At 40.4% G+C, this 25,134-nt stretch overlaps 2 protein-coding genes across 3 annotated transcripts in view; both read left to right on the forward strand.

The window, feature by feature from the left end:
- c24h18orf21 (chromosome 24 C18orf21 homolog) overlaps positions 1 to 17,130 on the forward strand; it is a 20,886-nt gene extending 3,756 nt beyond the window's left edge. Inside the window, exons 2-5 of one of the 2 annotated variants that reach the window (XM_040122779.1) lie at positions 2,283 to 2,311; positions 3,131 to 3,351; positions 15,407 to 15,600; positions 15,952 to 17,130. In XM_040122779.1, the coding sequence (XP_039978713.1) occupies positions 2,283 to 2,311; positions 3,131 to 3,351; positions 15,407 to 15,600; positions 15,952 to 16,114 (607 nt within the window). In that variant the 3' untranslated portion in view covers positions 16,115 to 17,130. Of the gene's footprint in view, positions 1 to 283; positions 1,106 to 2,282; positions 2,312 to 3,130; positions 3,352 to 15,406; positions 15,601 to 15,951 lie in introns of those variants that run through there. The other variant, XR_005706799.1, reaches the window with a different exon arrangement.
- Positions 17,131 to 17,639: 509 nt separating this feature from the next.
- rp9 (RP9 pre-mRNA splicing factor) lies at positions 17,640 to 23,696 on the forward strand. Its single transcript, XM_040121070.1, has 6 exons — positions 17,640 to 17,921; positions 18,198 to 18,228; positions 18,370 to 18,499; positions 19,962 to 20,053; positions 20,532 to 20,593; positions 22,546 to 23,696. The coding sequence occupies exons 1-6, from the start codon at positions 17,776 to 17,778 to the stop codon at positions 22,754 to 22,756; spliced, it is 672 nt and encodes a 223-aa protein (XP_039977004.1). The 5' UTR covers positions 17,640 to 17,775; the 3' UTR covers positions 22,757 to 23,696.
- Positions 23,697 to 25,134: the final 1,438 nt, after the last annotated feature.

The raw sequence follows: 25,134 nt of genomic DNA on the forward strand, positions 1-25,134 counted from the left end.
AATGATTAATCAATTATGAAAATAGTTGTCAATGGACTTTCTTTCAGTCGGCTACTCAGTTAATTGAGTAATTGTGTCAGCTCTAAAGCTGTGTCAGGGGGTGCTTAAATTCACCTGAACCCCGTCACCCTTCTTTTCATCCATCTCATAACTATGATCTGAAAGCCATTATCTTTAATTTTTGTCAAAATTCCATTCCACAACATTCGCCTTTACCCCCCTCCTCCCCTTCATCCATCACTGGTTCTCCTCTTCTCTTGTACTGTACTCTCTCATCTTACAGCCCCTCTCAGCAGGAGCTCGCCAACGTCTCCTCCCATGCAAGAGAGCCCCAGACTGGGAGGCACCTGCTGGCCTCTTTCTCTGTCAAATCCAACTAATAAATGGGACCCTGCCAATCTGGGCTCCAGAGGGATACAATATCTACAGCGTTCACTGATTGACACTGACCACACCACTACCTGTGCCAGGCTGCTGTGTCTAAATGTCTATGAAGGTTTTTCAGGATTTGCCAACAGTTGCTCTGTTTTCCCTGATGATAGCAATAAAATTTTCATAATGCTTTCAATTTTGTGCGCTTTGCCTCAGATAGCACTTCTGTCTCTTATTACATTATCACACTGTAGCCAATACATAATGTTATAATGCCTCCCCCTCACCCTTTTGCATTTTCTGGGTTTTTTTGATCGCATGTCCCAGTTGTCAGCAGTCTAAGAGTAGAGCCCATTTCTTCAGTGTTCATCGCCACAACTACGTGTGCACTTAAAAGGAGATGCATGACAAGTATGTTAATAAGATTAGTGCAGTGGAAGAGGTCTTTGCAGTATACAGTTTCTGGGAGCTGGCTCATCAGGGGAGCAGTACGAAGGGAGATAGCAGGCAAACAAAATTCTTCAAGGAATCCAGCTTCTCTACACTCAAGCCATCAGCAGTCTGTTCATAGGTTTTTAACAGGAGCTTTGTCTGAGGATTTGCTTTTGTTAGTACTGCAAAGAAATTAAAAATGTGTTTAATGCAGTCAAAATGTATTAGTAAATGGAGTCAAATGCATCTAATGATCTTTGATTTATCAATAGTGAAGCAACCACCTCAGGAAATGTATTAAAAACCTGCCAACTTTTTAAAGACAAACTTTTCTAGGTGAAAAAGGCTTCCTGAACAACAAACAAAACCAAGAGTCACATGCCTGCATCGAACAGCTTTTCTTCATTTCCAGCATTTTCTGATAGGGTTTCTATATAATCTGACAGTTTAATCCAGTCACTGATTATTAAATTGTGGGGCGGGGAATCAAGGGACTTTGACTCAGACTGGGGGATGAGTGATGCAAATCTTTATCCACCCTGCAATGCATTCAGCTGCATCCGATGTCACTGCAATATAACGCACCATCACACATATGGGGTGGTTGAGAGTGCAAGTGGAGAGTGACAACAAACCGTAGTAGCCAGACGCCGCAGCAGCAGCCAGCGGGTCAACCCCAGATTAAAGACGACCCCCCCCCAACCCTCCATAAACAGCCAGCCCCGTTCCTGTCTGTGTCCCTGCCACACGTGCTGCTTGTCGGCTAACTTCCCTTCATCGATTTGAGTCCTTGGCCAATTTTAGGGGGACTTAGCAGAGGCTTAGTTAAAATGTTTGCGCAAGTATCTCATTGCGAGAGTTCCAAAACTGGAGGCAGCCTAGCAGTCACAGAGGCAGCCCGGGGCAGGGTCATTGAAATGGTTTGGAGAGTTGCCCTGTATTGTTTGAGAGAGACCTCTTTGCTTTTCTGGTTGCATGTTTTCCACTACACATAATGGGAAGGGCTGTTCGTGACAAACTTTTTTTTCCCTCCAAACTGTTGTTTCCATCTTGTAATTGGTTTATTTGCATGGACGGATTTAACAGAATTGCTAACTACACATTTATTTCACTAAATGATTTAAACTGACAATTAAGTGGATCAAAATTACTCCAAATATTCTTTCCTTGTCAGTTTACCTAGTAACTTGTCTGTTACATTGTTCCAGTGTGAAAGGAGCTGTTCTAATGCAGATTGACAAAGGCATTTTGAAATACATTAATATACGTTGAATTATTTATAAATGATTTTCTACTGTATTTTAGAGCAAACCCACCAAAAACTTTATCTATTAAAGAGAAGATGTAATTATTTAAGTTTTACTTTATGATTATCTTGTCCTAATGGTCTTTAACATTAAACCTAGTTACAAATTATTTTCACTCTCACCTTGTATAAGTCTCTGCTCTGATCTTGTCTCCTTTTTTTTCTTCCTTAGGCAGTGGCCTGTGAATGCGAATGTGAACAGTAAGTTGAAAGACCTGTGCATCCTTGAAGAAACGCCCTTTTAATTTATAACTTCATTTTTGCATGTTTTCATCAGTGATGCCCTTGAGTGTAATAACCTCATAGAGCAGTAGTAAGCAGGACCTTGTCACTGGTTTGTCAAGGTTGATAAAACTCACTAAACCCTTAGCCAAACACATGGAGTCAGCCAGCTGTCTGTGGCAGGCTGCCTGGTGGGATCAAACACAATCATATACACACACACACTCGGGCACATGCCAGCTAAAACTTCATCAATAGGTAGTGGTGCTATTTAGTAAGGATGTTAAGGCTTTTCTCCTCCAAATAATAGAGGGACTGGTCCCTAAGAGAGTGACATGGTGTTTGTTCAGAGGTCAATTTTCTTAATTTAATTGCTTGTTCCATGAACTGATAATTTGACTTATGAAGTCTGGATATTGAGAGAATAAACAGAATGTTGCAAAATGTTGTTTGGGAATGACAAATATAATGCAATGTGGATTGTTTTTCTCTGGATATATAGAGATGGGATGTTGTAATGTTGAGCACAGAAAATGTGTGCAAGTGCTTTAATGATGATGCAAATATTGATCTTTGAGCTACCTGTCTCAAACACAAATCTCTTTGCCTCTTTTGCTTAATATGCTCGGGAAAAGGGATTGATAACAGTTAACACACTCATTCTCATCCTTGCACACACTTCCACCAATTTGGTTACCAAAGTATTATTTTGTTGAGAACAAAATATGCATGGCTGCAGCAGAATATGTGCTGATAGGTTTTATATAATTTCCTCTCTCTCCTCTCTCCTCTTCTCAGCATTACCAAAGCAGAAATCCTCCAGTCTGTTGCAGAGCACCTTCGTGTGTCCATACTGTTATCAGTGGCTGCAGCCTGACAACCACCGGATGAGACTGCGGCCCAAGCAGCGTCCATCAGCACGGGTGCAGAGCGTCCTGCGCAGAAAGGCCAGGGGCAAACGACTCAGCCTGGTGCAGAAAAATCTGCTGCACCACTTCCAAAAGTCCTCCTCAGTACTGGTGAGAAGACAAAACACTACAACCCCACAGACCTGGTTATGTATTGTACTGCACTGCAGCATATTGTCTTTGCAGAAAAACACCAGTGGTATATGCCTGATCTGTTGTCCTCTGCTGTAGTGGTGTTGAGCTAAAGGGAGGTATGGGCGGAAGGATGGCGTGGTGGTTTTTTTAGATAGTGATATTGGTATTTTATATTTGTTGGTAATAGTGGTGTTTATGTAATAATCCTGGAGGCAAACCCCTTGCGTAAGCTAACATCAGCCTTGCTGCTAAGACTTTGAGCTGGACAATTACTCTGTAGCTGGTGTGGACCTCTGACCTATGAGGTAGGCAAGAATTTTGTTGTGGTGATCAAAAAAGTATCACATTATTATTTATTATGACTAAACAAGCCCTTCATTGTCTCTTAATGTATTGTTTCTAGCCGTTGTTGCTCTAAAGATTGATGGAGTCATTTGTATTCACTCCACAGAAAGTGCCTGGTTTCATTATGGTGCTCCATTTATCATTATAGCCTTTACAGTGATCCCATTAAGCTTAACTGTAACAGAACCAATGTTGTCAGACGGTACTTTGTCAACACTCACCCTACTCCCTCCCACAGCCCCCTAAATTGTTATAGTGGTCCCTTTGTCTGTCCTCTTAATGGATAGCACCTGCCAGGGACAAAATGGAATGCTTATTGTGGCCAGCGCCCACCCACGCCACTGATAAGCCCATTTAGATGAGGAAACTGGTGGTGGAGCTTGTGGCATTTTCCCCCTGCATCAGACAGCATTGATAGGAGAGAACCACTGAAGAGCCCCTCTGGTGATCTGACATCAGCCTAATGAAAGAGCAGCTCTAGTGAAATGCTGCTGCCTCATTAAAATCTGGTGGGGTTTGTTTAGTATGCAGGTTTTCTCTGTGTTAGTACTCTGAACCCACTCGCCACTATATATCTGTTGACTCTGAGGGCAAAGAGGCAGACCGAGATGGAGAGAGGGAGGGATGTGGAGGAGAATAACACAAGAAGGTGAAACTAAAAAAAAAACCAAGAGAGTGGAAAGCAGATACATAAGAAAAGTGAACAGGAGAAGTCAAATGATGGACTGCAAGAGAAAGGATTGTCATCTTGTATCATAATTGTGTTTGCAGAAGTGGCTGTGTACCCCTTCCTGTTCTACTTCTGTGGACTGTGGTGAAGGTCAGATCCAGGGTCGGATAGGGAAGCCATCTGGAGAAAAGGATTTGAGAGAATCTTTACATTGCAGAGGTTGTCACGAAACCTCAGATGTCCATTGTAGGGGCTTTCAACATCATAATATAGAGAATAAAAAATATGCAGGACACCTTGGAAACTATATTTCCAGGCTTGTTGTCCGTATCAAACCCCATAGAATTAAAAAAAAAAAAAAAAACTTGAAAATTATTTCTCAACCTGGCTGATTTTTAAAGCATAGCTGTCAAAATCTGAAAGTCAATTTGGGTAGAATTGATGAAATAACTAACCAAATTTAAAAAAATTCTTAAATTACACAGGCACCTGATAACGGTTGTCGGTACCTAAATTGGCCTAAAATGTAAGAATGTAGCGAATGTATGGGCTACATTCACAAACTAGCTTTTATACAGAGATTAGCTGTGACTAAATAGTTATACCTGCCAACTTCCAGGTGTAACTGTTAAGGAGATAACTAACAGAACTAGCTTTTTCGTTAGCTTGCTAGTATAAAGATATCATAGGAAGAGGTCGACATGTCTGAGCTGACATTTGATTGATATTTTTTAATAATGATAGGAACTGGGAAGACTTTAAATCGCATTTCATAAAAAAATGCAATGTACATCAAACTACAAAATGTTACACAAAGGAAATTAGAATAAACTACATGAACAAATAACACTGGTTAGGTTAGGTTTTCCTCTCACTCTTAACTACATAAATACTGTTATGTAACGCAATGAAAAACACACAGTTTCCCCATTTATTCAATATGACATAAATAAGGTCATACCTACATTAACAAAGGATTATCAGGTAAATCTTGGCCTCCCAAAACTGTTTGGTAGTTATGTTATAGCATGTGATGCTACAGTGATTTCCTGTTTACATAGTTGATAGCTTCATTAAACAGTGCTTCAGATGATGGCTATCTACCGATTCACGGAGTGCTAGACGTACGTCTTTAGTAGCTGAGACGTTTCTTTAGTTTAAATAGTGCAGCCCAGTTTAGTAAATAACAATCTTGAAACTAACTAGTAGTTACTAAGAACTCAGAAAGGACTTTACACACAAACTTGATGATGGAATTGTGAATAGCTTGGGCAACCCAATCCTGGTCCTGAAATCCATAAACTTAAACCTGTGTACGGCTCTCCTATGTAACTCAGCCGTGACTGTGTACCACGGCTCTTACTCATTTGTCAACAGTGCTTTGGTCACGATGGGGACTGTGGATGCTCGCTCATCACGTGACTTCCTGGTAAACCAATACACCGTGAGCATGTCCTCTGAGGTATTTTTACCCTCTGTTATCATGGTCCCTCGCCTGTCATATACTGGAGGTTCAAGGGGCAACAAGTCAAGCCCCGTTTGTGAGAAGGCATACACCTGTGCTCGGCAGAAGGGTGATAGTGAGGTGATACCCTTAAATGCAGAGTGGTGGAGCAGAGAGATAAGAAAAGGAATGTAGACTGCTTCCCCTTATTTGCCTCCCTGGCTCCATGCTGATGAACAGAGCACGGCGACCCTGCCAGCGAGAGAGGCTCAGCCTGAGAGCCAGAATAAAGAGATTAGCGTCCACTCGTCCCCTCTTTAAAGAAAAAAGTGTAGGGTTATTGTCAGGATAACAGGAGAATCAGAAGTAATGTGTGGGTTTTTGTGCATTTTCAGTTGTCATTTTCAGAAGATGCTGCTGTTGATTTTTTTTTTTTTTTTTTTAAATTGTATAAAAAAAAACATTGTCCACAGATCTTGAGCACTACCTGAGTGAGATAATTTGTCACATTGACCATGAAAACTTAATTTGTTGTCTGTCAATGGCTCACCATTTTACAGTTTCATTTCTGGGTTGAGTTGAACGTTATGGCTGTGTACACAGTATTCTGCTCTTCTTACTGTCAGTCACGTGACACCCACAGGAAGAAGTGGAGCATTTATCAGAGAAATACGCAAAACACACTGTTGTATAAATTTATTGTCACATTCATGCCTTATTGTGTGTGGTGACAGATTTAAAACAAGGTGTGAGTATTTGCAGACGCAGATATCCATGTTTGTTGGTGTACTCAATGTTCTTTCAAGTGTCAAAACAGTTCTGGGATTGTACTTTAGGTGAGAGATGTTCCTGGACACTTTGAAGAGGTAATTGTTTTTAGGATTGTTTTTTAAAATCTAGAATAGTTTAATTATTTTATCAAGACCAAATTGTGTTCATAAAGTCTTTTCATAAAGCCTTTGTTAGTGAAATATTTTGTCTTCCATACAAATTGTATACTGCATACTACTACTTACTGTACATGTACCCTGCTAACATACTGCGTACTACTGTAATACATGTCATTTTCTAAACTTATCCGTTATAACACACAGTATCTACAGCAGATTTGTGCATCAATCTGAAGGAAATATGTGCCTGTCTTAACTAAAATATAAGCATCAAAACATCAGGCAGACAGAAACACATGACGAAGCAGTTACATGTTCACATTCATACACATGGACAGTGTGCAGTATTTACACTCCATTTCAAACTATATTGCTCTCCCTTTAGGATGTATAAATGTGCCGCCCTCAGGGTGGAAGGCAATGCATGATATGCTTTCCTCAGCTCGGTGAAGTGTCATGGAGGTACCATAAATCCGGTATGTTTGTATATGTTGGCCAGGTTATCTAGCAGTGGTAATGGAAATAACTTATACTGTAGACACAGAAGAGAAGCAGAGACCCTAAATGGAGCGAAGGATAGCACACTCTCCTCCTCCTTCATTCTTCTTTGTCCATCCTTGAGCACAGATTTATACTTCCCAGCAGACTTGTTTGTTACAAGGAAAAAGCGTTTCCTTGGCATACAGTTAGATACTTAAGTATTTGGACAGTGACACAATTTTTGTAATTATGCCTCTGTACACCACCACAATGGATTTTAAACAAAGCCATCAAGATGTGATTGAAGTGTAGAGTTTCGGCTTTAAATCAAAAGGCTTAACAAAAATATTGAATTAACCATTTAGGAATTACAGCCATTTTTATACATAGTCCCTCATTTTCAGAGGCTTAGAAGTAATTGGACAATTGACTGACCATCAGTTTCATTGCCAGGTTTGACCTGTTCCTTCGTTATTTCATAACAAAGCTGATTCCAAGTGTTGAATTTGCATTTGGTAGCTGTTCACTTTCAATATGCTGTCCAAAGAGGTGTTGATGCAAATGAAGGAGGCTGTCATTTCGCTGAAAAAAACAAAACAAACCTGTAAGACAGATGGCAGAAACTTCAGGAGCAGCCAAATCAACAGTTTGGTTCATTCTTAAAGAGAAGAAATGCACTGGTGAGCTCAGCAACACCAAAACGCCTGGAAGACCATGGAAGACAACTAAAGTGGAAATCAATATTAACTTGCACCAGAATGATGGGAAAAGAGGAGTATGGAGAAGGAAAGGAACGGCTCATGATCCAAAGCAAACCACATCATCTGTCAAACATGGTGGAGGCAGTGTTATGTCTTGGGCATGTATGACTCAGTGGAACTGGGTCACTGATGTTTATTGATGATGTGACTTCAGATGGAAGTAGCAGGATGAACTCTGAATTGTACAGGGCTATGCTATCAGCTCAGATTTAGCCAAATGCTGCGAAACTGATACGACGGTGCTTCACAGTACAGATAATGACTGAATGACAGATAATGAATGAGGAAACTCAGCATTTCGTGATGTCCATGGGTTTCAGACTTCAGGCAGTCATTGACTTAAAATGAGGGGACTATGAATAAAAATGGCTGTCGTTCCCAAATGGTTCATGCGATATTTCTGTTAAACACCTTGAATTAAAGCTGAAAATCTACACTTCAATCACACATTGATGACTGTGTTTGAAATCCATTGTGGTGGTGTACAGAAGCAAAATTCTGAAAATTGTGTTGCTGTCCAAATACTTATGGACCTAACTATATATTCATTTTGTTTTGGGTGTGAATTTATGCACAGTCCATTCTTGGCCATCTCTTCACCACATCCCTCTTTGACATTTATCTTTACTTGAGTAATGCAGCTTGAGAATGTGCCTCTTGAAGAGATGACAGGAAAGAGGAGACAGCGATGTCTGGATGGCGCTTTGTCTGTTGACTCTCAGGGAACAGGAAAAGTTCCAGTGGGGGTTTTGACACCTCGAGGGTGGACAGCGAGTGACAGGATGACAAGAAGGGGGATGTGATGGGGTAGAGAAAGGCCATGAGGGACTGCGGATCAGCAACAGTGGTACTGGCCGTGAGTTTTTTTTGATACAAACAAAGAAGACTCGCCAGGAAGTCCAAACACTCACTCATGTCTCGTGTGTAGGGATTTAGCAAAGTGTGTACTGCAGTATTTTAAGCGTGTTACCATACACATTGACACATTGACTGACATCCTCGGGGAAACCTTTAAGAGCCAATACACACAAGACAGCTGAAAAAAGCACCGTGTAACACACACCTATTTAGAATGCCTGCATATTTTTTTGTTTTTTTCCGAAACCCACACACAATTATCTTTGCGCTGCCAGGATCAGATGCAGTTTCAGCTCCCCGCTGTCATCATGTTTTTAGCCCAACTCACAAGCAGGTTATCTTTAAACCCCTTAAAGAGAACCTGATGCCGCACCATAACGGCATGTCATCTCTCAATTAGCATCAGCGTCTCACTTCATTTTGTTTCCTCAGCACTATTAAAAGTCTCAAGAATTTGGTAATCCCTACTGTGGGATTAACTTTAAATTGGCACAAATGCCAAGGTTTGGAAGGCGCCACTGTTCAGTTTTTGGATTCGTACTCACCAGCATTTACAGTATATTACTCCTTACCTGATTCTGTTAGCACGTGTGCACATCAGTGGCATTCACCACAAATCTGTTATAAAGCCACACAAGTGCCATTAGCTACCTCTTCAGAGAGGAGACTTCAAATCCAGATCTGTCTCTAAGCCATTTTGTTTATTTTTTTGAACCCCATAACATTCGAAAAGTCATAAATGCAAAATACTCTAGGCCATTGAGCAGGACTAACTTTCTATCTTTAAACCAAACCATGACAGCATGCTCTGGATAAAGCTTCCAAAGATAATGTCTGGAAGATTTCAAGAAGCATTTGTTCTCACAGTTTATCTGAGGACATATTTATGTATGAAAGAAGTTTATCAAACATTTTTTTACAGTCAGACATCATAGATCTCAAATACAAGTATAAGAATAACATATCATTCTTAAATCTATTCCTGCTAACTGGATAAATCCCACTTGTTGATGACTTTGTTAGGCAAACCTGCTGGGGTTTTGCAGCATAGAATGTAACCTTTATCACCACCAGCAGAGACAGAAAGAGAGAGAGAAACAGATATGACATCTTTTTAAAATGGCAGCTTGTAGCAGCTCTGCATTCAGATCAGGTGTCTCTGTGTATTTACTGGGCAGCCTGCTTCCAGACAATGTGACAAAGTGGTTGCCAGCACCATCACAGTGCAAGGCCATGGTTAGAGGAAAGTTTTATGCTGCTTGCCTCGTATTGATCCCCCAACTGTTCTTCTGCTTTCGGCTTTATTGTGTTTTATTGATGTGTTCTCAAATGACTTTCACACACAGTGTGTGGAGTTGTTCATGCTTTTGAATGCACGAATATACAGAGACATTTTGAAAACTCTGTCACACAATCAACGCTCAACACTTGGTCAGGCTTATATTCAATTGAAAGGCATTCATTTCATAGGCACCTAATTGGGTCACGCACTTTGTTACTCCTCTCATCTTCCTTCTCTTGGGTGGTATTGTACTGCCATGGTCAAACTCATCAACCAAAGCTACTGACCTCTGGCAGCAGAAAGAGAAAGACAGGCTGGAGGTATTTATGGTGCGTGGCTATTAATAGACACAACTGCAGAATTGATTTGTGTGGGTCCGCCTGTGTTTGTGTGTCTGTGTATGTGTCAAACTGCACGTGAAATAGCGAACTCTTCAAATTTTCCGAACCACTGTTAAATTTATGAGTAATCTCAAGGTATAGGAATGCATGTCACATGGTGGCAGAAAGGAATGTTTCTGAAGATAAATACATATGTGAAAGGTTTTGAAGGTCCCAGTCAGTAGAAGCAAAGATGCTTGTGTTGATTGTGTTCAGACTCGTTTCTAAGTGTTTAACACGTGACTCCCCTGTGTCATTTCTCACAATATTTGGTTTCAAACGGTTAACTGAGCACAGCTTCAGCTAAATCATATAAAGCTGCAAAATCTCATTGAGAGTTGTCAAATTTATGAACTTTTTCTCAAGTATTTGATAAATTAAAGCTCGTACTATTTTTCCTGTGCAATCATGTAAACTGAGATTGGATGCATGTCAGAGCTCATAAATTAAAGGGTGACTGGTGATTTGTCGGCATGCGGATGAGCCGTGACTGCTTTTCAACCCTTCACTGCACAGACATCATGAGAATTAGCAAATTGGTTTATTCTGTCTCCATAATAGCATAAAGGAGCCATAAATAGCTGCTGTTATCGAGGTATATAATAATTGCATTTTGTCTGTTTTTATGATTCTGAGGACGAATAGCAGGTGCTGACATTCCATCCACGTGCAAGACCGACAGAGCTAAAGATCCGTGATATATGTGTATGGGAACAAGGTTATGTGTATCTGTGACTGTGGCTGTCTGTGTCGGCTCACGATTCATGTTAAACACAAACATGCATATGTTGTAAGACAGAGACCAGGCTTCCCTTATTGTTTGTATGGAAGTAGGATGAAAGGTCAAGGCTGACCCAGTGTGAAAATATATGCACAGGGTAGAGGCAATATTAGATTGCTATTCACTATGTTTCTTGTAAGGTGCATTTCAGTTTAATATTGTAATCATAAGTCAGGTTTTCTCACTCTGACCATATGGTTAACTTAGATTTTCCAAACAGAAATTCAACTTTCGGCAGAAAGCAATCGTCCTTAATATTCCCCCAGTGGTGTATAGGTGGTTGTTTATCCTCTTCATACCCTGAAGCTACAACATGTCGCCATTGCCATATGCTTGATTGTGTAGGTCTGTCTGCTGCCAAGATCAGCTGCCCAGGATGAGGAAATGAAATCTCTCTGTGGCACCAGCTCACGTGTGTCCCTCCAAGTGCATACACTACATGTCAAAGGATTAGCGTAAATTAAACTGGTACACGTGATGGGTGGGGTTTCATTTCAGGTTATGATGATATCTCGCCACTTATCAGCAGCCATAACGTACGTGTTGTTTTGGATTGGACAGTGACTTTGTTGACTCTTTCATATTGTTGAACTCAGTCTGATTAGTGTCTCCAGTATGCTTTTACGTACCCATGCGCACACACACCTTCATTTCTTTTCTTAAAGCCTGTCATATCATTGCCTTAGCGCAGGCTAGCTGATGATAGTGGGGCCACTAGTGGCAACTAGAGGACAAGAGGATAAACAGCAAGAGGTCATTCTGTCTGTTAACATCCATCTGCAGCCAGCTGTCTGTCTGTGTTTGATCCACTTCACTATGAACCCAACCTCTTGTTTTGCTAAGTTGTTTTTTTCTTTTTTTTTTTCTTTCTCCTTGACAATCATTGGACAGTCGACTGAGTTCAAATCAGTAAAATCTAGGCTGTCACCTAAATGTCCTCAACCCCCTCACTTACAATATGTGTTACAACTGAGATTATAGCACCATTTATAACTTGGGAACAAATATTTTTTGTTTGATTATTGGCACCAGCATCCTGTTTAGATTTGATTAGATGAAACTATAATGATCTACAGGAGGAAATTAGGTAGTTGTGGGAGGAAAGAACAGAAGGTAATGATGGAAAAGGTTCTAAATAACAATAAAGAAAATACAGTGTGAAATATAACAAGACAACTCAACACAACAAAATATTTTGAGGTGGATAGATAGATATAAACAGGAATGTGGTGAAAATTGGAATGATGCAGTGGGAAAAATGTGCATTACTGGCTCTGCATCATTAAATTTAAAGAACAAGTGTCTTTTCACTGTCTGTTCCTGTTATCACATGGACAGAAGACTAGACACATGAAATATACAGAAATATACAGCTTTATTGTTGTCAGAAATCTTTAACTGTCATCTCACCATGCAGTTGCAAGCAAGAAACGTTTATAAATTTCTTCACGTTGGTGCACACAAGTCTCTGTTTGAGATTTCAGAGTCATTTTCCAAGCATAAATTTTCTAAATGCAAGAAATGACCAAATTGAGTTTTCCCCAGTTGTTTGTGACTTGCAAATATGATTTTAATTGTGAAGACTGTGGGGTATTAATGCTTCATTAATCCTCTGGAAACATTAGAAATCCAATGTTGGGCTTGAGGACACTTTAGCAGAATAGATTTTTCCTCCTATACACATGAACCCACATCCTCCAGTGGAGTGCCACTCTACCCATTATAGACCAACACTGTTTCTCTGAAATACAGAGCATTCCGAGCCATTCACTTTTTTCACATTTTGTTATGTTGCAGCCTTATGCTAAAGTCGTTTGAAGCAGAAAAAAAAGAACTTAATCAAAGACAGAATTTTTGCAGCTGTATTAAAAAGGAAAAACTGAAATATCACATTGACACAAGTATTCAGCCCTTTACTCCGTGCTTAGTTGAAGCACCTTTGGCAGCGTTTACAGGTTTGAGTCTTCTTGGGTATGACGCGACAACATTTCCAAACCTGGATTCGGGGATTTTCTACCATTCTTCTCTGCCGGTTTTCTCCCGCCCTGTCAGGTTAGATGGGGATTAAGTTAAGTATAGTAAATTCAGATTTTTTCTATATTTATTTTTGTCCTGTAAATTTTTATTTGCAAACAAGGATGTGTCTAGATGAGTCCAGTTTGGGTTAAATTGGCACTGTTGAAAAGCGGCAGCAGAGTGCTGGCTGTCCCACAGATTAGTTGACCCTTTTTTGTCAGTGCATGGTCAGTCTTCCTTGGAGCCACACCCCTATGCCAAGATGGGTGGGTCAGTTGCTGGGCTTGCTCTGTATAAAGCTTGGTGTGTGGGCTCATGTAGTAAACACTTAACACACACTCACATAGAAAGATAGAGGAACTCAGTCATCCTGGTACTTTGAAACCCAACTCTCCAACACACACCAACAGACACCTGTCAGAATCTGAAATGGCTACCTTCGTGTCGGTGAGTTTTCGGTCTCATCAGCATTCAGGACTGTCGACAGCTTGGCTCAGACCTGCTGATCTCTGCAGTGGTGGTCTGTTTAGGCCAGTTTTAACCTTGTGCAACTCTGGATGGCTTGTGTCATTGATGGGACTTAAGTTACTGACGGTTGAGAGGAATGTTGAAGAAGAGTTCTTAATTGACACTAAATAGCACTTAACACTTTGTACTGCATTTTCTACAGGGAGGAAAGAATTCTTCAGGGAGAAAAGTGTAACTGGCTCTTCTGTTCAAGAGCTTTATTCTTTACTGGAGAAAAAATACAACAACGACAACAAAAACTTAGTCCCTGTAATTTGTTTTATACTTGGCGTCAGCTCATTACTGGGATGATTTGATTGTTTCCAAATAGTTATTGTTACTCGATCTGATGACGCTGTGTTGTGTGTGAATACTGGACAGAAGACGAATAAGAGCATCTGCCAAATGCTGCAAACGTAAAAGAGTGACTGTGACGATTACCATAGCGGGTTTATGGTTTTATTTTTCTGTTTGGGGATGTACCATATTATCTTTGGATTTGATCTTTATTTAGGTCTTACTGATTGATTACTGCTGATTTGATAACAGCCTATATGCACCCTGTGACAGACATTTTCTGTAGCGTGTCCTAGGCATAGTCTAGTTACATGCACTGTACGTCTTTATTGGGACACAAGACAGTGGGAGGCAGAAGTCTGGGATACCAATTGTTGCCTTGAATCATGAGAATCCCATGAACTGGCAGTTGCGCCTCGTAACTCTCACAAGTGACTGCGTGCTTTGCCTTATATAGGGTCTCATAATTTTTTGTTTGCGTGCGATGTGTAATCTGGGTCAGGAAATTCTTTTGAATTGGTCATGTGAGGTGCAGGAAAAGAGTGAATTTTAAGTGTCAAAGTAATTGTAGTTGCAAAAGGTTCATAGAGTTTAACTGCAAAAGCTGGCTGACGGCTCTTATAGCATACATACCCTGAATAGGGGAAACTGCATGGCAACAGCCCCTCCTTGCCGTCTCATAGGCTAAAGTCAAAGTTTCCCATCCTGCTTTAACTAAACTAGTTATTTTCCCATCTGTACCAACATTCAAAGGTAAGATAATCTCTGGGATGTTTTGTAGGGCCAATGGGAAGAGTCTCAGCTGTTAAGGGACTCGTGTCCCGTCATGACTTTGCTCGGACCCCATTGTTAGTCTTCCTCAGCTGTGAGATGGCGATACATGTGCCTGACATCTGTGAGGCTTTCGGCTGGCATGCGTCACCCAGGGCATAGGAGCAGTACTCATAACAGCCCCCTCGCCTGCCACAACCATGGCTAGTCCTGCTCTCTGTGTCCCTGGAGTCACTCTGTCACTGCAATCGAAGTCCAGACTAAGTCATTAGAAACTCTTGTGTGTCCCAGGCAAAGTCACACAGCCGTGGCAATACTGGGTTTGATGAAAAATAATAGCTAGACTGACAAAAAAATCATTTTCCCGATAAGATTTACATCAGGGTAGTTACAAGGGCCTTTTAGAAAACCTGCAAGGTTTTTTTTGTGACGTATCCCAACCGGGATACCTTGTATGCCTTCACTTCAAAACCTCATTATGTATCAGAGGAAAATAGATGCAGGCCATGCGATATTAATGCATATGCTCCTTTCCTCGCCTTATTCCAGATGGCCACCTGCCACACTTGCAATAAGACTTCCAGACACAAAGGAATGAACAGGGACTTCATAGCTACCCTTGCTAAGACCCACAGCACCCCAGGGAGCGCTGGCAAACACAAGACTCCACAGTCAACCAGCAGGTCCAACATGACTACCCCCAAGACTCCTGGCAAAGACAAGACACCTGTTCATACACCTAGGTAAGTTACTTAAGTTGCCTGGTATTAATATCTCCTGAGCTAAAATATGAGATATTACCCTCCTCTACTACACTTGGTGGTGTCACAGACATCTGAGAGGTCGATGTGTTTGGCATGTTAGCACTTGAATGATTAGGTTTCAATTTATTTAGCATTAAGAGAGCTGCAGCTAGCTGTACGGGCAGTACATGTTGGTATCCATGCTTGCCAGATCACATACTTGTTGACAGTACATTTTTAACATCACCTGCAAACCAACAAAATCTGAAGTTACTGTATCTTAATTCTTCCTTCCTCACCTTCTTTCTATCTCCTTTTCCTCTCTCCAACTCTCTCTCTCTCTCTCACCAGGTCTTCCACTTCTTCTAAAACCTCAGGGTCAGGCTCATCTTCCTCCAAGCCTCCCTCTAAACCTAAAAATTGGGTCGTCCAGCGTCTCAGCAAGATTCTCATGCGAGAGGACAACCAGGGCAGCAAGAAGGGGGGCTTGAAAGATTTTCTTTCCTCACTTTGAGTATCGCTTATAAACTCAAGGGGTAAGACCCATGTTGTAACCCCTTTAAACCAAAGGCTAAGGGGGGGCTAATTACTTTGGTTTCCGAGCCTGTGTGGGAACGGTTAGTTTGCCCACCAACATAACCATTGTTGGGCTGTTTGGAGTAGCACTCCTGGAGTCCTCCTGAATACAGAAACTGGGAGCACCGGGCTGGTTATTTCAGCTATTAATCAGGGTTATTGCATCCTCTGCTGAGCCTGTTGGAGGAGAATCCTTCTTTTGTTTAATTTAGGACATGGCTCTTGCCTCTAAACTGGGGATATCACTTTAAGTGGAATGTTTGAGGAATTATTCAGTATTTATCAAATGGCTGAAACATCACAGGAAGCCCATCTTTGGGGTTTGTGGCATGAAAAGCTGGTTTACGACAATATCCTTCTCCATTTTGGATTTTTCTAAAGTTACAATTATACATTGTATAATAAATATAAAACTATGTGGCATTCATGCTACTTGATGTTAAAACTTTTCTATTTGAATGTATTTAGTCATTTTATTTTTTGGCCCTTTCCAGGGGGAAGATGTGTCTGTATATTGTGATGGCACTTGCTAAACGTGACAGATTTCACTAACATGCTGTAAATATGTTGTTGACACTGTGGCATTCTTGTACATGCATACAAATCATTTTGAGACCGTGCAAGTCACTAATGAAGATAATTGTAATTATCATCTAAAATGGGACTCATAAGTTGTTGTTGTTTACATTGAATAGGCACATTCGCCTAAAACATGTACACAAAGAGTTACTGACAATACATATTGTCAAGGCTTTCAATTTTCTTTTAATATTTTCCTTGGCTATGTATTAGTGAATGATTACTCTCATCATCTTTTTGTTAAGAGCAAGAATTTAAATGGTTTTTTTTTCATTTTATACTGCTTGACTACCTACCTGATTTCCGTTAGCTGTTCAATGTACAGTATGTGTTTAAATCCTGAAATACCTCACATTTGTATCTCACCCATATCTTAATGCTCTGAAATAAAACCTTTTCACTTTGTGAAACTGTGCTGTTTATTCTTACTTCCTGAGAATGTCTGAAATAAGTGCTTTAAAATGGTGTATATTACAACTTCAGTACTTCAGATTTCATATGTATGCATATAAAATATAGATAGATATAAAATATTCCATGAATATATATTCCAGCTGCATTTAGCGGTGAAATTTTAAGGCGTCTTTACATCTCACCTTGTTTACCTGCCAACTTCGCAACTAAGAAATTCGAACTGAGTTTAAGATACTGTAAGATAAAACATCAGTCATGGCAAATACATTTTTCAGACAAGATGGTTAGTGTATATATTGGATAAAATATAGCCTTCCGATATAGTAAAATAAAAATAGAAATAGAACAAATTAATTTAAAAAACCAATAGGCAGTCCAGCAGCACATCGTGTGTTACTGTCCATGTCCTGCAGGTGGCGCTGGACTTTAACTAACCAACCCCGCTGCACAGGAAGTACAGCAGCACCACAGCAATGTTTGCTAGTTAGCAGCGGGTTAGCACGTTGGCCAGGGTTTCTTTCTGAATAATAAAGGAATTATCCCTGAATGCAGCATTATTTATAAGTTAATGGTTTGTCGGGGGCACAGTTGGTCGATATACGGACAATGTCGGATAGAAAGCGAACAAGAGAGAAGGAGGACAGACGAGACCACAAGAGACACAAGACATCAAAGCACGATTTGGATAAACTGAAAACACAAACGAAGAAACTCAACCAAGAAGTCCAAAAACTGAAACACGTCGAGACATTGTGAGTAATTTTAGTGAGAGCTTTTCTGTTTAAACTTGCAAACTTGTGTATGAATTATAAATGCGACCTAATATGCCAATCTTTTCTTTGCAACTGGAAGTGTCTCACTTTCCTGCTAATTTTACCTCAAAGACTTGCTCATTGTTTAAAGTTAGTGCATTTATTGTTACGTTTACCAGTGTTTCGTAAGTTACTGGATTGTCAGATCAATTTTAAATGATTTATTTTTCAGTAACATTGGAATTCATTTTAGTAAAACACTCAACTTTCTTGCAGCTATGAGAAACCTCCACCGGGACTCATAAAGGTAATGTTGACACAAACACAGAAGACAGTTACTGAATGTGGAGACGATGAAAGAAACATAGATTGTGTTGGACTCAGTGTTAATACATATGACACTTATTTGCGTGTCCAAAAGAGGTGACAGTGACAGTTGCTGTTGCAGGAGAATGAAGAAAAACCAGAGGACTGTATTCCTGCTGAACCAGGAAATGAAGAAGCCAGGAGCTTCCTGGCACAGGCCCCCACCAAGGGGCTGTGGATGCCTCTGGGGAAGGAGGTGAAGGTGATGCAGTGTGAGTACAGTTACACTAATGCCGCAGTGTATACCTGGGTTTGCACTGAGAGAGCGAAACGTGCTGCTCACAAAGATTCAGGCCTTCACTGGATTTTCCACAAACCCCTGGGACACTTCACACAGCTGTAGAAGGGAGGAGTGGATGTCAGGGGTGAGGCTCATCTTAAATGAAACACTTCTGTAAAATACAGGGAAATTTGTCACGATACAATTCCTTGCTGTCAGAGCAGGGGGAAGAAGAGACAGGTGCATCACAGTGGTTAAGATTTTCATATTTGTCTTTAATCCTTTGATACTAATTATTGCATTTTTCATCTTTAAATTCCTTTTGACAATGTTGTTCTTCATTCCGATTTGTCTCAATTTTCCTATTAATTCTCTGGAAATACAGTTAAATACAGTTACATAAAATTCAATACTTGACCTCTAGATATTGTTGCTCAAACAGTTAAGAATGGTGTCGTCTGACAGACTCGTGTAACCACAAGAACTTGACATTTAACACCATGAATATTGTTTTTTTTTGGTGATGTTGATATTACCTTCTGCCCCTTTGGCCATACAAAGACTGTCATTATATTCAGTGTCCATTCATTCCTTCATCCCACTCATTTTTATGCTGTTTGAACAGCCAGGGACTTAAGGAGTCAGCTCACACAAGCATATACACACACAATCGGGGCCTGTCCACAAGTTGGCATTTGTTCTGCAGAATCTGAGCATGACTCGCTCTGCCTAATCCTTTGAGAAAATATTTGAATATGTCATCCTGTTTAAAGGAACGGAGAAACTTCATTGTGAATGATATTTGCATAAAAGAACCGAGTAAACAATGTTGCGCACAACTACTTTTAATAGGATAAACAGAATTTGTGTGGTCTCAAATTTTACAAAGACTCTCAAGTTATTCATGGTAGCTACACAGCCACTTAAAGAGCAGAACGTTAAAATGCATTGATAATGAGCCGTACATTTTGCAGCACCTCTCTACATGAGCAGGACTTTTTCAGTGTGTGACTCCAGGTTGATTCTGATGGGTTTTTTATTTAACATCACACAAACAAAGGGAAAGAAACTAGAAATTAGAAAGAAACTACAGTTAATAGAATCCGTAACAAATATATTGCAAAGTTTGACAAAATAGTATTAACTCTAGGTTCACTTACTATCTTTTTCCAGAGCCTTTTAGTTGTCAGTTGGTATAGATCTTTGCTCAAGTTATGGCTATTCATGGTTGTAACTATGTGTATCGTCATATAACGGCAACTGAACTTAATTGTCAAAGTTGCATATACTCTGTTTGCTACCGACGACCATGAGATTCAGTTGAAAGCTTCTGATCGAGCTGGTAAGGTGAAGAATATACTTTCTTGCCGATTTTGTTTTTAATCTGTTTGATTAAATCAGTCATCCATCTTTGCCTGGTAGACACACTGACATTTGTTTCCTTTTTTCCTCAGGCTGGAGATGCAAGCGCTACGGTCACAGGACAGGAGACAGGGAGTGTCCTTTCTTCATCAAAGGCAACCAGAAACTGGAACAATTCAGAGTGGTGAGTTTGTTAGCTGTTCACGAAAATGGCCCACCCATAGTTATTTAGAGTAGATATCAAATAATGGTCAAACAGTGTAGACTGGGTTATGTCAAGGTGTGACAGAGACAAAGGTCTGTGTCCGAGACCTCGATGGAGGTTAACGACGTTTAGTTTACACTGAAGAACATGTGGACAGGAGACTTCCTCACACAGCCTGTTCCAATGTGTCTGTAATGGAACAATACCTATTGCAGGAGCACACAGCCTCTGCGGTGATTATCATATATGCAACTGTTTCATAATTTCCTGGATTGTATTGACACAAGGAGGTTATTAAAAGTGCTGACACGACATTAAAATCGGTGCAGTTGTTGGCATGTGCTGGAATAATTTTCTGGATCTACCATAAATTGTAGCAACTCTTATTGTAAGTCGGTATGATTTTTCTTTCCTTTCTTCATAGTAGGTAATCACAGAGTGTGTCTTATTCTTTTAGGCTCATGAAGACCCAATGTACGACATCATTCGGGAAAACAAAAGGAATGAAAAAGAAACCAGGTACATATATTCATTTTTTTTGGACTCATGTAAGTGTTTACATCCTTTTCTATCAAGAGTCTGATTTTTTTTTAAGTAAACTAAAATAGACCAAAATGACGAATTTGAGGCTGTACTCAGACAGTTTTTTCAGTTTGTGACTGTTTTCCCTCAGAGGAGTGGGACAATCTCAGATGACCTGTAAAATCTCTCATGGTGGCTGGTTCTCTGTTCCAGTTTCCATTAAATACAGTTTGACACCGGGATGTTTGAATTTGAGGTTTGCTCACTCTGAAGGCTCAGTGCTAGGTGTTTGTGTGCGCGTACTTGCAGAGTAGCTGCACACGCATATTGTGTGTGTTTTTGCATACATTACGAAAAGGTTATTCAAAGGCCAGTTTTGAAGTCTCAGTCTTTGAAGTCTAAGTTCGTGTGTCTGTGCTGCATTAATTTTGCCATCTTCTTTGAAAGGGGAGTGACACAAACCGACCAATTTCCAATTCCAGTTGCACTTACAATATCGTCTCTCAAGTTGTGCTTGAGATGGCAGCCTCTTATCACGAATTCCTAATTGATAAAAGCATCTAATGGCCAGTTATTTTCTGACCTGTGTCCACAAAATGGTTTATTTTGGAATGGCAATCTAATCTTTTATACATTCTTTTTCTATTTCTTATTCCACAAATTTTGACATAAATTGTTTGTCTTGTTTTAGGATTCTTTTTTTTACAATTATTGATATGTTAATTATGTCAGGTGTTCAAGAGTTTTCTCCCTTTTTGATTGGTTGTTACAGTCTGTGGCTTTCATATAAAGATTTGTCGTTTTACATTGTGAATTCAACGCCTGATGAAGGTATGTGACTGAGTACCGACTGTGAGCAGGAGTTTTACCTTTTCTTTCGAAAGTGCATTTGAGGAAACTAAAGTCTTTGAGCTGAGGGAAGAGAATTTTTCAAAAGATTGCACTGTAGGTCAGGGAGTGCTTTTATGATTGGGCTCCCTTTGAGGACTAGAGGTACGCTCTAAGGAATAGTGTGACATCCCAAGTGTTCAGACAATCATTCCGCTCCGTGTGATCTTACCCACTGTAATGAGGCCTGATGGACATTTCACAAGAGCATTTCAGCCTTTTTTGTCAGAGAAACACTTCTATGGCTGTATAGATAAGTTTTTGAATGTCTCCAAAAATTGTACATTTTTGAGATCATCACTCTCGGTGTGGGAACTGACTTTTTTCAGCTAATTAAAGGGCGTCTATTCCCGCTCCAATCAAAACCTCCTTTTTCCCTTCCCTTTGACAAATGTTTTTTATTTCTTTGAGCAGTGTGGTGCATCCTCCCTAATTCTGTGATGAGTTAATGTTTTAATCTTCCTTCTTGAACCTTATCTGGGTGTGACAAGTAGATATATTCATCTGACCTAGTTAGGGAGCAGCTGAAGTCATCTGTAGTCTCTTGTGCCGTTCCCCAGATGTTCAAGTAACTACCTTTACTACTGACTCGTCTCCTGGCCGGTCAAAAACAATGCAGAGTGTGAAGGTTCAGTTACTATAAAAAAATAAGTGTACATCAATGATCAGTTGATGATTTCAAGATGATTTAATGACTGTGAAATCACTGTTTAATTGTTTGTTAAGGTTTAAGTGAAAGATAGGCAGCAATGATTGTTTGCACTTTGTTAGTACTTGTTAATACAAAAATTTTGAAAAGCCTTGTTTTTAAGAGACAGGATGACCTCATTATCCAGGCGTATCCAATGTCCCAGTGTGTTCTAATTACTGGAAACATGTAACACAAGCGGACACGTGGTGAACTCCACAGTCTGGAAACGTCAGTAGTGGGACAAAGACAGCGACTTGCTCAAGGACACTTCAGAGACCTGCATACTCGGGCATCCGAGTCTGCATCAGTTGCGTTTTTTCCCCTGCGCTCTAATCCCTCCTCCTCTCCTCCCTGCCCTTCCTCTTTCTAGGATCCAGCAGCTGCAGCAGCTGCTCCAGGACACCACCTCCTCCTCTTCCTCCTCTGATACAGACAGCTCCTCCTCTTCTTCCTCCTCTGACCACCACCGCAGCAAGAAGCGGAAAAAGAGGAAGGACAAAAAGAAGAAAGACAAGAAGAAGAGAAAGAGGAAGCGAAAGCACAAGTCCTCCAAAACCAGTGACAGCTCAGACTCAGATTGAGTGTTTTGGAACACGCCGATATGATATGTACTGATAAATTACGTGCGTTAAACGTATGAAGAGACTGTGAATGAAGTAGCAGCAAGAGTAGATCTTACACAGTAGTGAAGTGTGCTCTGCAGAGTGCATCAGTACGAACTGCACTCTGGAGACCTCCTTAAGCCTTTTCTCTGCAGGGGGAAACTCTAAAACTAGATATCAACTGCGCATGACTTCTCCCAGCCGCCTTATTTTGCTCAAGGGGGACGACTTGCATTTACATCTTCGCTGTTAAATCATAAAGCACAGGGTCATATGGAATAGCAGCTTAAGTTAAGTGTGTGTGTACGTGTGCCCTGGTGCGTATGTGTGTCAAAAAGCATTAGCTGTGTGGGTAATGAATCTTAAATGATATGAATTGAGCCCGCTGGTGTAAGGGATAATGTTCTTTCATGGGGTCTAAGAAGATAGCATGTCAGCAAATAGCGTGTCATTAAGAGATTGTATTTTCCACCATAGTTTTTATTTATTATTTTTTTATCTCTGCCATCTCACCGGTATTAAATACTTTGATTGTAGAGTGTGTTAAACGCAGAGAGGTGGAAAAAAAGTCTAAATTAAACATTGCAGTACATTTAGAATTTGTTTTCCACACAAGCCAGAATTTTTGAATGCTTGCGACTGTACATAAATATTTGGAATGATTTGAGGTTGGAAAATGCTTATTTGCTTTTTTTTTTTGCTTTTTTTTCTCAAAAAGCCACAGAGATGGGGAAGGAATGTATGTGAATTTCCTCCCTTATTCTGAGAATAAAGTTGACTCTTTTTCTCCAATGTTTACCCAACTCTAGGCTGCAAAAACAAAGCTGTTTATCATTTTGATTTAACGTGTGACACCATTTTTCATGTTGATGACTCCACAAACATAAGTCTCATCATTAAAATGTACACGGCACATTAATGCGGTGACCTTCCTAAGTGCTGACAAACATTTTTCTTTTGATCTTTTCCAGCTGGAGGTCTGAGGATGTTTCAGAAAAATTATTTCACAGTCTGTAACGCATGCAGCGATCCTCCCTCTCTGAGCTGAGCCACCCTCAACAACTCATCATACAGCAGAATTATGTTGCATGAAAAGTTAGCAGAGACTAGCAGCTCATGGTAGCCACTTCACACGAGACCTGCGCTTTAGGTCACATTTGAGGAAGTCTGGTGCTTCTTTCCCTGAGTCCCCGTGGAACTGAACTAGAAACATTCCCTCTTCCTAATGACCCTGATAGAGGGACAATTACAGTAGACCTACAGGGAACAAACAAACTAGATATCCATTTAGATTTGTGTCTTAGGCTTTCTGAGAAGCTCAAATGCTTTAGGGGGGGTGTGTGTTTGTGTGAGAAATTACAGTTCCTTAGAAGAGTAACAGATTATACTGGCATGAAAGCATCCTCGTTCTGATTGAGAGCATCATTTAATTTATCCTCTCATCCCTCTCTGCTCTTTCTCCTTTCTATGGCAGCCCTGTCCAGCCTTTTTCTGCCGCTTGGACCAAATAACCTAAGCTGAATCAGCTTCATTGAAACAGTCTGTTCCACGTTGACTTTTTTTCTCTCTCTCTCTCTCTCAGTAGAACAATGAATCTCCCAGATGAGACGCAGCTCAGAGGGAGGTTGTGCCACGTAGAGAGAATTTGTTCAGAGGAGAGTCTTTATTGAGGCACTCTGTCTTCTTGGACAAGGGACAGGTTGGAATGAGCACTGGGCCAGACTGATTGTTCGGATAGTGTTAGAGGCTCAACATATTTACAGAAAACTAGAAAATTAAACTGTTATGACTAGAGCACTGCACTTAGCTCATGAATAATAATCATGTTTGTCAAAGGAGAAAGGCGCACTAGAAAAAGCTTCTCCCTTTTTTTTTGGTTATGAGATATCATCTTCACACCAGATGTGCAAATGGAGGTTCAGCCAGAGGTTGTAAAACAGGATGTGTCCAAATCCAAGGGAGTTACCCAGGCAGGTAAAAGTAACAACTAAAGCACATGCATAAAAGAAACCTAAGGCACACCTTCTAAGATGCAAAACAAGAAACAAGTGCGAGTGACTCTGCGTCTCGTCGGATGCAGAGGCACATTGTACTGCATTGTGAGTCTGCACTTTATGGAATGCATCATGCAGTACTTTTGAACCATATGGGCTGGCTTGAAACCACTGCACTGTCTCTCTGCTGTCTCAGATGAAAGGATAACACCGTCTGCGAGTGCTCCGAAGTCACAGACTCAGAAGTCACCGTAACCCGGCGGCGGGAATGAAACTGAGGAATGAACAAGTTGTTTGACTTATTTTGGGGTCTTCTTTGATAAGAAAAGGAAGAGCAATTAGAAATTAAGAGTAAGCAGTTAA

This window comes from Xiphias gladius, chromosome 24 (genome assembly GCF_016859285.1).
Source record: "Xiphias gladius isolate SHS-SW01 ecotype Sanya breed wild chromosome 24, ASM1685928v1, whole genome shotgun sequence".
NCBI lineage: Eukaryota > Metazoa > Chordata > Actinopteri > Istiophoriformes > Xiphiidae > Xiphias > Xiphias gladius.

Coding starts and splice junctions, on each gene's coding strand:
- rp9 (XM_040121070.1), top strand. CDS start 17,776: ATGTCGGATAGAAAGCGAACAAGAGAGAAGGAGGACAGACGAGACCAC. Junction 20,054..20,531: donor AACTGGAACAATTCAGAGTG/GTGAGTTTGTTA, acceptor TTATTCTTTTAG/GCTCATGAAGACCCAATGTA. Junction 20,594..22,545: donor AGGAATGAAAAAGAAACCAG/GTACATATATTC, acceptor TCCTCTTTCTAG/GATCCAGCAGCTGCAGCAGC.